This window comes from Aquarana catesbeiana, linkage group LG09 (assembly GCF_042186555.1).
Source record: "Aquarana catesbeiana isolate 2022-GZ linkage group LG09, ASM4218655v1, whole genome shotgun sequence".
In the NCBI taxonomy this organism is placed as follows: Eukaryota; Metazoa; Chordata; class Amphibia; order Anura; family Ranidae; genus Aquarana; species Aquarana catesbeiana.
Window position 1 is genome coordinate 117420150 of NC_133332.1, and position 18082 is coordinate 117438231.

The 18082-nt window shown below is 42.1% G+C and overlaps 1 protein-coding gene across 2 annotated transcripts in view; it reads right to left on the reverse strand.

The window, feature by feature from the left end:
• Window positions 1-18082, reverse strand: part of GPC3 (glypican 3) — a 1010059-nt gene that overhangs the window by 350708 nt on the left and 641269 nt on the right. For both annotated transcript variants that reach the window (XM_073599177.1, XM_073599176.1), the window contains 2 exons: window positions 12812-12942; window positions 3375-3500 (listed from right to left, as the gene is read on the reverse strand). In XM_073599177.1, the coding sequence (XP_073455278.1) occupies window positions 3375-3500; window positions 12812-12942 (257 nt within the window). The remainder of the gene's footprint in view (window positions 1-3374; window positions 3501-12811; window positions 12943-18082) is intronic.

Below are 18082 nucleotides of genomic sequence, written 5' to 3' on the forward strand. Positions count from 1 at the left end.
CGCCCTGTACACTAGGGCTGGTGGTCCCCCCCTATCAGCAGCCCTGCTTCTACATTGCAGTGCTTTATGAGGGTTGTGCTTTACTTTCTTTGAGTGGCCTACTCAGTAAAACCAATGCACTCTTTAAAGCGGAGTTCCACCCTAAAGTGGAACTTCCGCTCATCCGATTCCTCCCCCCCTCCGGTGTCACAATTGGCACCTTTCAGGGGGGAGGGGGGTGCAGATACCTGTATAATACAGGTATCTGCACCCACTTCCGGGTATAGCTAGCCGCAGCTAGCCGCAGACTCCCCGCCCACCCCCATTGAGTTGTGGGAAATACACAGTTCCCACAACACAACGGGGACCAGTGTAGACGCGCAGCGCGACTCGCGCATGCGCAGTAGGGAACCGGGCAGTGAAGCCGCAACGCTTCACTTCCCGATTCCCTCAGTGAGAATGGCGGCGGCAGCACCCGAGGATCGAGGGACGGCTCGGTCTCGGGTGCCGACATCGCTGGACCCCGGGACAGGTAAGTGTCCTTATTTTAAAAGTCAGCAGCTGCAGTATTTGCAGCTGCTGACATCTAAATTTTTTTTTTTTAGTGAAACTCCGCTTTAAGTGTCTGATACTGTATCTTATCTGAACAATAGCTAAACAAAGACTGCAATGACACACACTGCTTCCTCTAGTTGCTAATCTAAAAATATCTGTTTAAAAAGGACAAAAGCTGGCTTTACACTGTGCACAGTTTGGCTTATTTCTGAGGAACTGGCCAAAACTGGCTTGGTGTGTGGCCCTGCGAGCCCCACTCCATTTGGCAAAAGCTGATCAATCAACCTTTGTCGAAGGAGACTGTTGGAAATTTTTGGTAGCACTCAATCAGATGCAGCTGCTCTTGAGGCATTGACAGCCAGACAACTCATTATGTGTATAAAAGACACCTGTCCACAGAATCTCTTTCTTCCATTCAAACCTCACCATTATGGGCAAGACCAAAGAACTGTCAAAGAACGTCAGTGTCAGGAAAGAGGCAAGTACCAGTCTCGCCAATATCGCTGCCTTCCTTCGCACATGCGCGGTAGAGCGGCACTCCGGCGCATCCCTGGGCACAATACAGTGAAGCGGCTAATGCGCGTGTGCAATCCGGCTAAACGGCTAATGTTTGTGTGCAATTCAGCGATACGGCGAATGCGCGTACGCAAAAGCGCGCACAACATGAGCCTCCCACTGGCCTATAAAACCCACTCTGTGCCATGACCAGATTGCTGGTTTGTCTTTCAGCTCCCCGTGTGTTTCCTGCTTGTATCCTGATTCTTGATTACCTGTTGTGACCCGGATTGACCTTGACCTGCTCCGATCTCTTCCTGCATCTGACCCTCGGCTTGCCTCTCGGACATCTCCACTTGCTTCCTGTGTTTGACTCTCGGCCTGTCTATGGATATTGCTTCCTGTCTCCAGTGATTGACCCTCAGCCTGCTCCTGCACTTTGCTATTGTCTTCAGTGCTCGACCCCTGGCTTGCTCACAGACTTGCTTCCAGTTACCTGTGTTTGACCCTCGGCTAGTTTACGGACTTTGCTATCAATCTTCAGTACTAAGTCATCAGCCTGCTGACAGACCTGCTAACAGTCTTTTGCACTAGACTATTTTTGCCTATCTAGAGACTCTTACTAGTCAACGGTGTTTGACCCCCGGCCTGTTGTTGGATCAGCTGTTCATCCTCCTCCTTGAGCTTCAGCATCTTCCAGTCCTTCACAGCTGTCTCCCTGCCGGTGACCTTCACGCAAGACCTGCCCAGCCTGCTGGTGACTCGTGCCTCTTTGTGCCCTTCACCCCCTGTACCATCTCCAGGAGTGGAGTGCGCTTAGTCGCAAGAAGTTACCGCTCTCAGCATCTCAGCCTCGGTGAGTACCCTTATCTGACAGTCAGGGACAAGATTGTAGACCTGCACAAGGCTGGAATGGGTTACAAGACCATCAGCAAGAAGCTTGGTGAGAAGGAGACAACTGTTGGAGTGATTATTCGCAAATGGAAGAAATACAAAATAACCATCAATCGCCCTCGGTCTGGAGCTCCATGCAATATTTCGCCTCATGGGGTAAGGATGATCATGAGAAAAGTGAGGGATCAGCCCAGAACTACATGGGAGGAGCTTGTGAATGATCTCAACGCAGTTGGGACCACAGTCACCAAACAAACCACTGGTAACACAATACGGCACCATGGATTGAAATCCTGCAGCACCCGCAAGGCCCCCCTCCTCAAGAAGGCACACATGCAGGCCCATCTGAAATTTGCCAATGAATATCGAAATGATTCAGAGAAGGATTGGTAGAAAGTGCTCTGGTCAGATGAGGCCAAAATTGAGCTCTTTGGAATTAACTTGACTCACCGTGTTTGGAGGAAGAAAAATACTGACTATGACCCTAAGAACACCATCCCTACAGTCAAGCATTGAGGTGGAAAGATTATGCTTTGGGGCCGTTTCTCTGCTAAAAGGTACAGGCCGATTTTGCCGCATTGAGGGTCCAATGGATGGGGGCCATGTATTGTAAAATCTTGAATGAGAACCTTCTTCCCTCAGCCAGAACACTAAAGATGGTTCGTGGATAGGTCTTCCAGCATGACAATGACCCAAAACATACCAACAAGGCAACAAAGGAGTGTCTCAAAAAGAAGCACATTAAGGTCTTGGAGTGGCCTAACCAGTCTCAAGACCTTAATCCTATAGAAAGTTTATGGAGGGAGCTAAAAATTTGAGTTGCCATGTGACAGTCAAGAAACCTTAAGGATTTACAGAAGATCTGTAAAGAAGAGTGGACCAAACGCCCTCCTGAGATGTGTGCAAACCTGGTAACCAACTACTTACCTCTGTGCTTGCCAACAAGGGTTTCTCTACCAAGTACTAAGTCATGTTTTACTTACTTAACTGCGGCACAAATTTATAACATTCGGATCATGTGTTTTTTCTCGATTTTTGGTTGATATTTAGTCTCCGTCAATCTATCATTTAAAATACACCTATGATAAAAATTATTGACCCTTCATTTCTTTGCAATTGGGCAAACCTACTAAATTTGCAGGGGATCAAATAATTATTTTCCCCACTGTACGTGTGCAGCCACCATTTAGGACATATCTGCCCTACTACAGACAACCTAAAGTTTGCTATAGATAACATAGATACCATGGGAGAGAGTGGCATGAAAGTAGACGATCACAAGCCCCTGAATGATGCCCAAATCATTTGCTAGTAAAACTAATGGGACCTAGGAACTGCAAAACACCAGATGGAAATATAATGCACATTTATTTAGGCAACCTAGAGGATACTGAAGAGCATGCAGTTATCCTAGAGGGCTAATACAAATCCTTAACATAGTGGAGACTTACTTCTCAACAATCTCCTGTCCGTTCCAGCACGAGGTGTCATTTTCAGAAACTGTGCTGTGATGACAGACAAGGGCAGGGAGGCTACCGTAGAAGTGACTGTAGGCTTTCAACTTCATTATAAACTCCCTAGAAATAGAAAATATGTTAACAATGGGGAAATGGAAAGACAAGCGTGTTTTTTTTTTCTTTCCAACTTGTTGTTTTTATTGTACAGATAATACAGACCGTGCAATCTTTTACAGCAAAAATCCAGCCAAAAAAAAACAATATAAAATGAATAGCCTATTACAACAAAAAAATAAGCTTTGGCTGCAATATTTACCTTCAATCTAAAGATTTCTTCCACAATACTTGTATGCTGCGGCTAAATGTCCCCAGTCTGAGACTGGACACTGAAAGAAGCAGCACAGGGATGAGTTCATCTGTCACGCTGCTTTCTCCTCCTACCAGCATGTTTCTTGTCAGTACTGTATTGCTCAAGCCCCGATGAATAGCAAGAGACTGATGTTCAAATTTAGGGACATTTAATGCTTGCATTTAAACAAAACATTTCATTATGTATTAATGAGTACAGAGCTGCGTTCATTTGCATATTTTGGACCAGCCTATAGTTCAGCTTTAACATGGGCAGATGTCTCATTGAGAATGATGGATAGTGAAACATCTCCTTATCCTTAAACTCACTGTGATACACACAGTGACGATATGCAATTTGAGTTTCAACTAAAAAGCTCTTGGCTACCTGTTGTGTTCCATCTTTCCCTCTATATCCAAATGCCCATCTTCCTTCCCTTTTATATGTGGAAACAGGAAATATCTGTGCAGAGCAGGATTATCACTAAACAGAGACCTAGGCAGAATAACAGTTTCCCCCCCTAAACTAAGCTACCCCCCAATGAGCCCTGTTTATATTTACCAGAGAGATATTAAAACAGGAAAACAAAAATTTGAAGCAGTTAATTAAATTTTAAGACACATTGCCCTATTACTTTAGGCTACATTTATACCTTTGTATGCTTTTAAGTGTGTTTAAATCCCTACCAGCAGCCCTTTAAGTGGGCTTTAATGCCCGGGAGGCGGCATGGCTTCCATAGCATATGACGGCTGTGATGGCTTATCTCACTGGCTCCCAATCAGAAGCCTTGGCAAGTATGATTACCGCGTTTGCTATATTGAGGGCAGTGGTATGGCCTTTTTACAGAGCCTCAGAGCAGCCCGGGGGAAATTGCCACTCTGCCCCTGGCCCAGTCCATCCCTGCCAGTGCAGCGCCCTCGACTTATGTGCGCTCTAGGCCGGCGCCTACTTTGCCTATAGATAGCGCCGGTCCTGGGAGTGTGTAGCAGCTGGGTGTTAAAAGACACCCCTACGAGATACAGATAGCAAGAAAATCTGACAGGGTTTTTAATCTCCCTTAATCTAAAATGAGAAAAAAAGTTTTGCCTTTTGTTACATTTTAAAGCTGAAATCCAGCTTCTGATATACTTTATATATCTTGTTTAGGCCAAGCTGGCCTAAAAGAACGATATCCCTCACCAACATTTGAGGCCGCTGGATGTGCGGTAAAAACTGTATGTAGCTGAGGCTGGACTGGAAGTCTCATACCCAGAACACAGAACATGTTAGCCACTGAGCGATTTAGAGAAAGTGATGTATTCTAGCAATGACTACAAAGCTTCCTCTGATTGGCTGAGTCAAAGAGGCAGGGTGATGATGTCACAACCTCTGTCTCAGTCAATCAGAGGAAGCTTTGTATTCATTACTAGAATACATTGCTTTCTGTGAATGGCTGAGCACCGATCAGATAGACTCTACTGTGTTTTGGGTATGGGATGTGGTTGCTGTATTTGTTTCCTTTTTTTAAGGCTTTCTTTCTTCTATTTTCTTTTAGTGGTCCAAGCCAGCAAGTCTGTTTTTTAAAAGCTTAAGCTCTCCAGCAGAATGTATTAGTTTACATGGATGGGACAAACCTCTTAACATTGGCAGGGGTGATTAAAATGTTCAGCTTTTATTTATTCATGCAAAACCTTTATCCCAAAAGGAAAAAATAAAAGTTTTCTGTATCGTATAAAGTTTGTTGAAGCTTATAAAGTGTGAGCTAGAGTTTGGAATCAATTAATTAGTCTACCTAAATCTGTTAATTCATTTACTATCCCCCCACCCCCCACCCCCTCCCCAGACTGACAATGCTGCTGTCTGCTGTGCCTCCTGTGCTCATTCATCCAGAGTTGTGTCTCACTTAATACAGGAGGTGTGTTACTGCCAGATCACCAGGTGAATACAGAGGGAAAAAAGCCAAAAAACAAAAACAAAAATGAATTCAGCCATTACATCTAATGATTGGTAAGCTGCAATATAATACGTTTTTGGTTTGGGGTTTATTACCGCTTTAAGGTGTCATGCCAACTCTCTGGCATCAAAACTTTACACTGACCTAGAACAAGAATGTACATGGTACCATCACTGACAATATAATGGAGGCCTGTACCCTCTATAAGGTCCTTATGTGTGTGCCTTGGAGTTTGCGGTCAAGTGTTCCCACAGTTCCCGTAAGGTTGTCCTCACTCTACCACATCATGTGTTTAACCAAAGAGTTGATTGTGAGTATAGCAGGGAAGGTCATCTCCCCTGTTGGGTGGGTTTTTTCTCTACCAGCTATTATACCATTGCATTGTTTTTAAACACACAATCTACAGTATCTCACAAAAGTGAGTACACCCCTCACATTTTTGTAAATATTTTATTATATCTTTTCATGTGACAACATTGAAGAAATTACACTTTGCTACAATGTAAAGTAGTGAGTGTACAGCTTGTATGACAGTGTAAATTTGCTGTCCCCTCAAAATAACAACACACAGCCATTAATGTCTAAACCACTTGCAACAAAAGTGAGTACACCCCTAAGTGTAAATGTCCAAATTGGGACCAAAGTGTCAATATTTTGTGTGGCCACCATTATTTTCCAGCACTGCTTTAACCCTCTTGGGCATGGAGTTCACCAGAGCTTCACAGGTTGCCACTGGAGTCCTCTTCTACTCCTCCATGATGACATCACAGAGCTGGTGGATGTTAGAAACCTTGCGCTCCTCCACCTTCCGTTTGCGGATGCCCCACAGATGCTCAATGGGCTTCAGGTCTAGGAGACATGCTTGGCCAGCCCATCACCTTTACCCTCAGCTTCTTTAGCAAGGCAGTGGTCATCTTGGAGGTGTGTTTGGGGTCTTTATCATGTTGGAATACTGCCCTGCGGCCCAGTCTCTGAAGGGAGAGGGATCATGTTCTGCTTCAGTATGTCACAGTAAATGTGGGCATTCATGGTTTCCTCAATGAACTGTAGCCCCCCTGTGCCAGCAGCTCTCATGTAGCCCCAGACCATGACACTCCCACCACCATGCTTGACTATAGGCAAGACACACTTGTCTTTGTACTCCTCACCTGGTTGCCGCCACTCACATTTGACACCATTTGAACCAAATAAGTTTATCTTGATCTCATCAGACCACAGGATATGGTTCCAGTAATCCATGTCCTTAGTCTGCTTGTCTTCAGGAAACTGTTTGCGGGCTTTTACTGTGCATCATCTTTAGAAGAGGCTTCCTTCTGGGACGACAGCTATGCAGACCAATTTGATGCAGTGTGCGGCGTATGGTCTGAACACTGACAAGCTGACCCCCCACCCCTTCAACCTCTGCAGCAATGCTGGCAGCACTCATACATCTATTTTCCAAAGACAACCTCTGGCTATGATGCTGAGCACATGCACGCAACTTCTTTGGTCGACCATGGCGAGGCCTGTTCTGAATGGAACCTGTCCTGTTAAACTGCTGTATGGTCTTGGCCACCGTGCTGCAGCTCAGTTTCAGGGTCTTGGAAATCTTCTTATAGCCTAGGCCATCTTTATGTAGAACAACAATTCTTTTTTTCAGATCCTCAGATAGTTCTTTGCCATGAGGGGTTTGGGTTCCTGGAGGACTGGGCCGACTTCTCAGTCGGTAACCGGTACTACAGAAGGGACGGACTGCACCTAAATGAGGAGGGTTCAGATCTGCTGGGAATGAAGATGGCCAAAAAGTTAGAGGGGTTTTTAAACCAAGCGATGGGGGGGAGGGTCCAGAGACAGTGATAGCCAGCGCGGATGATATTCCAGAGGGTAGTGTTGGGGGCATTAGTGGTAGGTTAACCAAAGCACAAAAACACAAGGTGAGTATAGTAGCAAGTCCTAGTTGCAATTTTGAAACACCCAATACGAGGACAATATGCGACCGGTCTAAACTATGTGGCATGTTCACCAATGCCAGGAGCATGGCAGACAAGATGGGTGAACTAGAGATACTGTTGTACAAGGAGGATTTGGATTTTGTGGGAATTTCAGAGACCTGGTTCAACAGCTCTCATGATTGGCTGGCAAACATTCAAGGATATACCCTATACCGCAAGGATAGAGAGGGTAAAAAAGGGGGAGGGGTATGCCTATATATCAAGAATAATGTACAAGCGAATGTGAGAGATGACATCACTGAGGGAGCTAGAGAGGAGGTGGAATCCTTATGGGTAGAGCTCCAAAGGGATGAAGCTAAGGGGAAAATAATACTGGGAGTATGCTATAGGCCCCCTAACCTGAAGGAGGAAGTGGAGACGGATCTCCTATCACAAATTGGATTAGCAGCAAGGACGGGAAGTGTTATCATAATGGGGGATTTTAATTATCCAGACATAGACTGGGCGGAGGGAACCGCGCATTCATTTAAGGCTCACCAGTTCCTTAATGTCTTGCAGGACAATTTTATGGGTCAGATGGTAGACGCACCAACTAGAAATAAAACATTACTGGATCTACTGATTACCAACAATACAGACCTGATCACAGATGTGGAAATACGGGGCAATTTAGGTAACAGCGATCACAGGTCAATTAGTTTCAGTATAAATCACACAAATAGGAAACATAAAGGGAATACAAAGACACTGAATTTCAAAAGAGCCAACTTCCCTAAACTACAAACCTTGCTAAAAGGCATAAAGTGGGATAAAATATTAGGAACAAAGAATACGGAGGAGAGATGGGTTTGCTTTAAGAGCATATTAAATAAGGGCATTAGCCAATGTATCCCATTGGGTAATAAATTTAAAAGAGCGAACAAAAATCCTGGATGGCTTAACTCCAATGTAAACATGCATATAAAAGCAAAGGAGAAGGCCTTCAAAAAATACAAGGTTGAGGGATCATCCTCAGCATTCAGACTTTATAAAGAATGCAATAAGAAATGTAAGGGTGCAATTAGGACGGCTAAGATAGAACATGAAAGACACATAGCGGAGGAGAGCAAAAAAAATCCCAAGAAATTCTTTAAGTATGTAAGCAGTAAAAAAGGGAGGACAGACCATATTGGCCCCATAAAGAATGAGGAAGGACATCTGGTTACAAAGGATGGGGAGATGGCAAAGGTATTGAATTTATTCTTCTCCTCAGTCTTCATGAGTGAATCGGGGGGCTTCAGTAACCAAAACTGCAGTGTTTATCCTCATGACACAACACAGGAAGCACCTCCATGGTTAACAGAGGACGGAATTAAAATTAGACTTGAGAAACTTAACATTAATAAATCACTGGGACCGGATGGCTTGCATCCGAGGGTACTTAGGGAACTCAGTCAGGTGATTGCCAGACCGTTGTTCCTAATTTTTACAGACAGTCTATTGACTGGAATGGTACCAGCTGATTGGAGAAAAGACAATGTGGCACCAATATTTAAAAAGGGCCCAAAAAACATCCCTGGGAATTACAGACCAGTTAGCCTAACATCAATAGTATGTAAAATCTTGGAGGGGATGATAAGGGACTATATACAAGATTTTAGTAATAAGAACGATATCATTAGCAGTAATCAGCATGGATTCATGAAGAATCGTTCTTGCCAAACCAATCTATTCACCTTCTATGAGTAGATGAGTTGCCATCTAGATAAAGGAAGGCCCGTAGACGTGGTGTATCTGGTTTTTGCAAAAGCATTTGACACAGTTCCCCATAAATGTTTACTGTACAAAATAGGGTCCGTTGGCATGGACCATAGGGTGAGTACCTGGATTGAAAACTGGCTACAAGGGCGTGTTCAGAGGGTGGTGATAAATGGGGAGTACTCAGAATGGTCAGGGGTGGGTAGTGGGGTTCCCCAGGGTTCTGTGCTGGGACCAATCCTATTTAATTTGTTTATAAACGATCTGGAGGATGGGATAAACAGTTCAATCTCTGTATTTGCAGACGATACTAAGCTAAGCAGGGCAATAACTTCTCCGCAGGATGTGGAAACCTTGCAAAAAGACCTGAACAAATTAATGGGGTGGGCGACTACATGGCAAATGAGGTTCAATGTAGAAAAATGTAAAATAATGCATTTGGGTGGCAAAAATATGAATGCAATCTATACACTGGGGGGAGAACCTCTGGGTGAATCTAGGATGGAAAAGGACCTGGGGGTCCTAGTAGATAATAGGCTCAGCAATGGCATGCAATGCCAAGCTGCTGCTAATAAGGCAAACAGAATATTGGCATGTATTAAAAGGGGGATCAACTCCAGAGATAAAACGATAATTCTCCCGCTCTACAAGACTCTGGTCCGGCCGCTCCTGGAGTATGCTGTCCAGTTCTGGGCACCAGTCCTCAGGAAGGATGTACTGGAAATGGAGCGAGTACAAAGAAGGGCAACAAAGCTAATAAAGGGTCTGGAGGATCTTAGTTATGAGGAAAGGTTGCGAGCGTTGAATTTATTCTCTCTGGAGAAGAGACGCTTGAGAGGGGATATGATTTCAATTTATAAATACTGTACTGGTGACCCCACAATAGGGATAAAACTTTTTCGCAGAAGAGAGTTTAATAAGACTCGGGGCCACTCATTACAATTAGAAGAAAAGAGGTTTAACCTTAAACTACGTAGAGGGTTCTTTACTGTAAGAGCGGTAAGGATGTGGAATTCCCTTCCACAGGCGGTGGTCTCAGCGGGGAGCATTGATAGCTTCAAGAAACTATTAGATAATCACCTGAATGACCGCAACATACAGGGATATGTAAGGTAATACTGACACATAATCACACACATAGGTTGGACTTGATGGACGTGTGTCTTTTTTCAACCTCACCTACTATGTAACTATGTAACTATGAGGTGGCATGTTGAACTTACACTGACCAGTATGAGAGAGTGAGAGAAATAACACCAAATTTAACATACCTGCTCCCCATTCACACCTGTGACCTTGTAACACTAACGAGTCACATGGCACCGGGGAGGGAAAATGGCTACTTGGGCCCAATTTGGACACTTTCACTTAGGGGTGTACTTACTTTTGTTGCCAGCGGTTTAAACAATAATGGCTGTGTGTTGAGTTATTTTGAGGGGACAGCAAATTTACAATGTTATACAAGCTGTACACTCACTACTTTACATTGTAGCAAAGTGTCATTTCTTCAATGTTATCACATCAAACGATATAATAAAATATTTCCAAAAATGTGAGGGGTGTACTCACTTTTGTGAGATACTGTATATCCTCTACGTAACTGTATAGATGCATTATGCATCTTGCTCCTGAAGAAGTGGAGCAAATTCCACGAAACGCGTCAAGCTTTAGGATGTTTTTCATTAACTATGGCGTCATGCTTGTACTTCAAATATATGAATTTGTTACTACCTATGTATTATTGATTTACTGTTTAACAATCAGCTCCCCACCCTGTTTTCAGAATCTCTAAGCTCATTTTCTACTATTATTATTATTATACAGGATTTATATAGTGCCAACAGTTTACACAGCACTTTACAATATAAAAAGGAGACAATACATTTATAATACAATAAAATACCAGAGGATTAAGAGGGCCCTGCTCAGAAGAGCTTACAATCTAATTAAATGCATCATGATTTTTCTGTAACTTTGATCCATCATGTTTTATCTAATGTATGAATTGTTACATTTAATAATTGTTGATGAGGTGTTTACAATAAACAAATACCCTCAACAATATTAATATGGTTTACATTTAGCTATGTTATGATTCCAGTCATTTTATATAGATTTACTTGCTTTTACTCTATATTGCCTACTGCTTCTCATGCACCTGACTCAAAGTCCCAACCCTTTTTTCTGTCCTTATTTATCACTAGTGATGTTAAAATGGACTTTCAAAGCATGGCAGTTTACTACACTAGAATGTGAACAGAAACACAGGATGAACATAAGACTCCTATATAGTACTTGTTTTCTCATATAGTATTTGGATACAAGCTTACAGTATTTGACTGGTTTGCGGGCCTGAAAACATTCTGTCCATTTTTTTCATAAAAGAAAAACAAATTGAAAGCGTCTACAATGCCTTGAAAATGTATTCATACCTCTTGAAATTGTCCACATTTTGTCATGTTACAACCAAAAACGTAAATATATTTTATTGGGATTTTATGTGATAGATCAACACAAAGTGGCACATAATTGTGAAATGGAAGGAAAACGATAAATGGTTTTTACATTTTTTTACAAATAAATATCTGAAAAGTGTGGCAGAAGGAAGGAAATGTGGAAGAAGGTGCTCTGGTCAGATGAGACCAAAATTCAACTTTTTAACCTAAAAGCAAAATGCTATGTGTGGTGGAAAACTAACACTGCGCATCACCCTGAACACACCATCCCCACTGTGAAACATGGTGGTGGCAGCATCATGTTGTGGGAATGTTTTTCTTCAGCAGGGACAGGGAAGCTGGTCAGAGTTGATGGGAATATGGATCGAGCCAAATACAGAACAATCTTAGACGAAAACCTATTAGAGTCTGCAAAAGACTTGAGACTGGGGTGGAGGTTCACCTTCCAGCAGGACAAAGACACTAAACATACAGCCAGAGCTACAATGGAATGGTTTAGATCAAAGCATATTCATGTGTTAGAATGGCCCAGTCAAAGTTCAGACCTAAATCAAATTAAGAATCTGTGACAAGACTTGAAAATTGCTGTTCACAGACGCTCTCCATCCAATCTGACAGAGCTTGAGCTATTTGCAAAAACGTCACTCTCTAAAATGTGCAAAGCTGGTAGAGACATACTCAAAAAGACTTGCGGCTGTAATTGCAGCGAAAGGTGGTTCTACAAAGTTATAACAACTTTGTGTTGGCCTATCACATAAGATCCCAATAAAATATATTTACATTTTTTGGTTGTAACATGACAAAATGTGGAAATTTTCAAAGAGGTGTGAACATTTTTCAAGGCATTGTAGATTGGGTCTGGCATATTGCCTGATATTTACAGATATCCATTATCCACAAATTAGCCTGACCCTGGTGATCTGTATTATCTGTTCCATTGAAATGTACTGGAATTGCAAATAACATGCAATTTGGGCAAGTTGACAAGTAATAAGAGAAGAAAGAATAGACAGCTTTCCAAATACCTCCTTTTTCCAGATAGCGTCTCCTCATTGTCTGTGTTGGCCTTGAATACCTTTTTACCAACATGAACGTCCACTCCATCTCGAGCTGACCGCGTCACCCTTGGTTTTGAAGCACCGCACAGTTTAATAACCTAAAAATGTAAAATATGTGGTAATATCTTGTTTACAACACAAATGATACACATGTCACATATGAAGGCCAACTTCAAGGAAATTAACAATACTTCGGCATTTTCTTTCTATTTAGGTACCTTTTTTAAGTCTGCAAACCACAGACAACAAAATAAAGATGCCAAATGTACAATAGTTACTGTGTTTAGTAACAGCAAGAAGAAAAATAACTAATTCACAGACAAATAATAATAAAACCATTTATAAACAAAAATTGGGGAGCTTTAAAATAACTTTTGGCCTTGCCCTACAATAAGCCACCCCCTATAACTTCTTTTGAGATTGACAAGTTGAATTGCATGGGCACTTGTTGCATGGCGAACCCCTGAGTGTTGGAAACAGGGCATAACGTCACAACTTACTTTAAGGCCTATGGTCCATAATTATTCAAGAAAATAGGTTCATTAGTGACTGAAGGTGGTAAAATGATTGATGGTGCATGAAAAGCTCATTGTCCAGCTGACCTAAAACATACAGCCCCAGTTTGTTGTCACAGCTTTATTGAAAGACTTTACCTTGGCAGTGGTAAAATGGTCTCTGATGCCCTTACAGGGTCTTGTTTAGTTGGAAGTGTTTACTAAACTTATATTTACAACAGACCTTTAAGCCATGTTATGTTATGTGCTCACAGTTGATCTGGGGCTGGTACAGGTTTTTCTCATCAGCTGCAAGTAATTTGTATGCATTTATGGTCCTTTGTTTGCATCAAAACGACTTCCCTCCTTACACAACTCAATGAGAATGCAAAAGTGCTTGAAGCAGGTTGATCCAGCTTAGATTGTCAAATGCAGGTCTGAAGGATATCAACTATGTCAACTGTAACGGTCAGCAAGCTCTAAATATTTGTAGAAGCGTCTCCAGCTGTTCTCAAAAGCAAGCTAAAAATATGCACTGATCACTGTATAAAGGACACTGGCAGGGAAGGGGTTAACACTAGGGGGCGATCTAAGGATTAAAGTGGATGTTCACCCAAAAAAACATTTTTTTTAAATTAAGGCATGCACCTTGCACAGTATAGGATTTCATGTCATCTGTGCCCAGTCTTGCCACAAAGAGGTAATCCAGCTGTAAGCAGTTCTCTTATCTTTTTTCAGTGAGATGAAAACTGACACAGAGAAATAGGAGTCAGTTCTTCCCCCTTGCTGTGACTGGCAGGTGATTTACATATCTCATGCACAAGCCTGAGAGAGGCATTTTGTGTACTTCAGATCCCCTCCTTTCTTTTCCAGTGAATCATAGCAAAAGTTCAGTGTAAAAAATACACAGGAAAAAGTGCATGTTGACAAGGGGAGTGTAGAGGTGGGCGGGGAGTCTACTGACATCACAACTCCACCCACCGAGCTCCGGACAACATACCCACTCACAGAATCTGACTTTTTTTGGGTCTCATAACAGACAGAGGGGAGACATTTGCCAAGTAAGGATACATGCAGAAGGTATGTATATCCTTATAGATAACCACTATGGCAGTAGTTTAGAAAGAATGAGAGTGGGTTTTCCCAGTGTTCCCTGGGTGTTTTCTAAATGTGTGGGGGATGGGCTTACTGGGACAACACAGAGATCGCTGTTCCTGATCACTAGGAACAGCAGATCTCAGTGTTGTCCCCTGTCAGAACAGGGATCCACCTTGTTTACATAGCAGATCCCCATTCTGCCTCTCTGTGAAGTGATCGCGGATGGCCAGCGGACATCGGGTCCACGGGGCACGCGCATTGGCTTGTCCTTCGCGCGCGTCCACACTATCTATTGCATGAACCGATGTACAGGTACGCTGTTTTGCGCAATAGAACCGACCTACCGCAGTATGTACTGTGACTGGTCGTCAAGTGGTTTAACCGCTTCTCTTCCAATCTCATTGTGTGGCCCCGTGTCCTCTTACACTCCCTGAGACTGAATGGTTTCCTACCTACACAAGGATTACCATTTGGATATCACATCTCCTCTCAAGCATCTCTTCCCCAGGGAGAATAAGTTTAGTGCTTGTAGTCATTCCTCGTATTTGAGGTCCTTCAGCCCCCTTATTCATTTTATTGCCCTTCTCTAAATTCTCTCCAGCTCCAGTACATCCTGAGGATTGGTGACCAGAACTAAACTGGGATACTCCAGATGTGGCCGAACCAGAGTTTTATACTACTATGGGTACAAAGAATAAGGAACGCACACTTATATGGTATTGCCACGATTGTCAGGAGTAGGAGAATATATTTTTTCAGGGTTTGTTTTGGTGGTGGGTAATGGTAATGGCTTAAGAATGCAAGCTAATCTTTAAAAAATAACATTTTTTTTTTACTATTTTGAGCAAGTTTTCTTTTCAAAAAAGACAAAATCAGGATTACCCATTAACATTAGCCACCATATGAAAGCTCAATCTCTTCCGAATAAAACACGTTATAAGCCCCCTCTCGATCCAGCAATGTGCAAGGGAGCCTCAGCTGTCCCGGGTCTCTCTCTCTCTTCATTGGCTGAGACACAGCAGCGGGAGCCATAGGCCAGTGAGCCAATGAGGGGAGAGTGGGGGGCGGGATCCATCTGCAGCGCTATATGTTTTATGGACACAGAGTGGGGCTCAGGAGTGAGCACGCACCAGTGCCCCAATAGCTTGTTTTGACCCTGTGGTTAAGAGGGATTTTCAAGCAATTTCAACTGTCATTAGACAACAGTGTCCTCAGTGACCAGTTCATCTTTTGCAGGCACTGTATCAGCATATATTTTCAGATTACCCCTAAATCATTACACTCGTTATGTGACTTTTTTTTCTAGGCTGTTTTACACACACACACACACACACACACACATTGTTGCAGAGGCCAATACAAATCTTATGAAATTATATGAAACATACAGATTTTAATTCACATTTTTGATCAGCATTAATAGTTTAGGTGTAGATCAAACATATTACTTGTATATATTAAACTGGTGGGGTTGTATTCTGCTGGCAAATAAGCCAAAATGGGAATGCCACAACAACAATTCAAAGCCTGTATAGATTTTTGTCTTTAAAAGGCAAAATTAAGGAAGTGCATTTATCATAGGGGTGGTGCCTTAAATTTGAAAAAAAAATACAAATTAAGTTGAAAATGACCTCAATTAGGACATGCAGTATGTGTCCTTTGCTGAAAAGAAAAAAATAGAGTTTGAGCTGTGGCTCTAGAACTCTATCAAAATAGGGAAAATATCAGGCACTCTGACACAAATGCTTTGGTGATGTCCTAAAATTAGTTAGATATTGGACAAAACATTCTTGACAATTTATTTCAACTACCCAAGTTGCTGATCCAAAGCTATGTGTGTTGGGTCTCTTGGATGAAGAAATCTTTACACTCCATATTCACGCAATTACCAGATTGCTATATATGGCATCAAAATTGACTGCCCAAAAATGGATATTCCTTGCTCCTCTCACGCTTAGTTGATGTAGGCAGTCTGGTAATATCATTGAGAGAGAAAACTTGTGTACCAGCAAAGAGGGTATCCCAAAACCTTTCAGGAACATTGAGGGCGGTGGAAGGAGATCTCGGGGCTAGCACCTTCTCGTTTGATCTAGTATAGACTCCTGCATTAGAATATCTCACTTACACTTAGCTATTAGACTTGTTACTATAAACAAAATCTATCGATGTGAAGACATCTGAAGATTGTCTGTATGACAATGATGTATTTTTATCATCTGACACCACAAACTGTTTGTACAGTGCCCACCTTTTATTATTACACCGTCATGTTCATATTTGTAATGATGTATTGGACTGAGATCTGTTAATTATGTCTGTAACCATACACACAGGTAGAGAGGTAGAACCTTACCTCTTTTTAGTTAAATAATTATGTTGCTGTATAACTTTAATACAATAATTTAATTGAACAATAGGGATAGATGTTTTGCTTTTGTTTGTTTCTTGGCTCGCTTTTTTTTTTTTTTTATCTATGTAGCCATATGTCTTGATCAGTTCAAATTTAGTTGAAATAAAATAAACCTGAACATAAAAAAAGGGAATAAATATGAACTATCATTTTCCACTGCTCTCCTTTGGAGTGTGAGAGTTCAAAAAGGTGGAGTAAAGCCTTCAGCATATTAGATAGCAAAGCCCCAAAACTTGATTCCTTCTCATAAAACATCAGTTGGATCTTTAAAATCATTAAACTGGGCACCTTGAAATTCAAATATTCCAGTTGAATTTGTGGTTATTGGTTGTAACTTGTATGATTTCATAACTAATCCCGTCCAGCATCGGTCTAGACAGATGGCCTTTGCATAGGCTCCCACAAGTCGTGTTCCCCCCATAGCTGTGATTAGACATGGGGGAGGGGGTTGTAGGGGACAAGCACACAGTCCAATATTGAGTTGGCTCACCCTTTGCAGCTATAACAGCTTCAACTCTTTTGGGAAAGCTGTCCACAAGGTTCAGGTGTGTGTCTATGTGAATGTTTGACCATTATTCCAGAAGTGCATTTGTGAGGTCATTCACTGATGTTGGACGAGAAGTTTCTGCTTCAAGGGGGACGTGACAGGGGGCATGTCTTTTGCCTACATACTTTTGATAATAGGTGTTCCCCATTCCCATCTCAGAAAGTTGGGAGGTATCCATAATCCAGTAAATACCTGCAGGGGTAGAACTATGTGCATCCCTGTTATCAGCTGTTTGTAAAGAGCTGCCAAGCACACCAAGGCTACAACAGCTCAATATATATTCTTGATCAGCTGTTTATAAAGGGCCAACAAGAAGCTCTAAGGCTACTAGCCTTTTTTTCTGACACAGTACAGTCCTGTCTTAGAAATCCAATTAAAAAACATTTACTTTTTTGAAGGCAAGGGTGATATGATAAAACTAGCCATCAAGAGGGAGTATACTCCAAACAATTCTGGTCAAGTAACTGATTGCGGAGATAGGTCATCATCGCACACTCAATGGAAGAGTATTCCAACTAATAGACAAACTTGGTACACCCACCCTAAACACACTGGCGATTCTTATAAACATAATCATTTTCCCCCACGAACAGCAACCATAAACTTATATTTGCAGAATATCTTTTTTCTGCATAAAAATGTACATTTCATATAGCTGTAAGCAGTGCCATAAACACCTGACTTAGCTA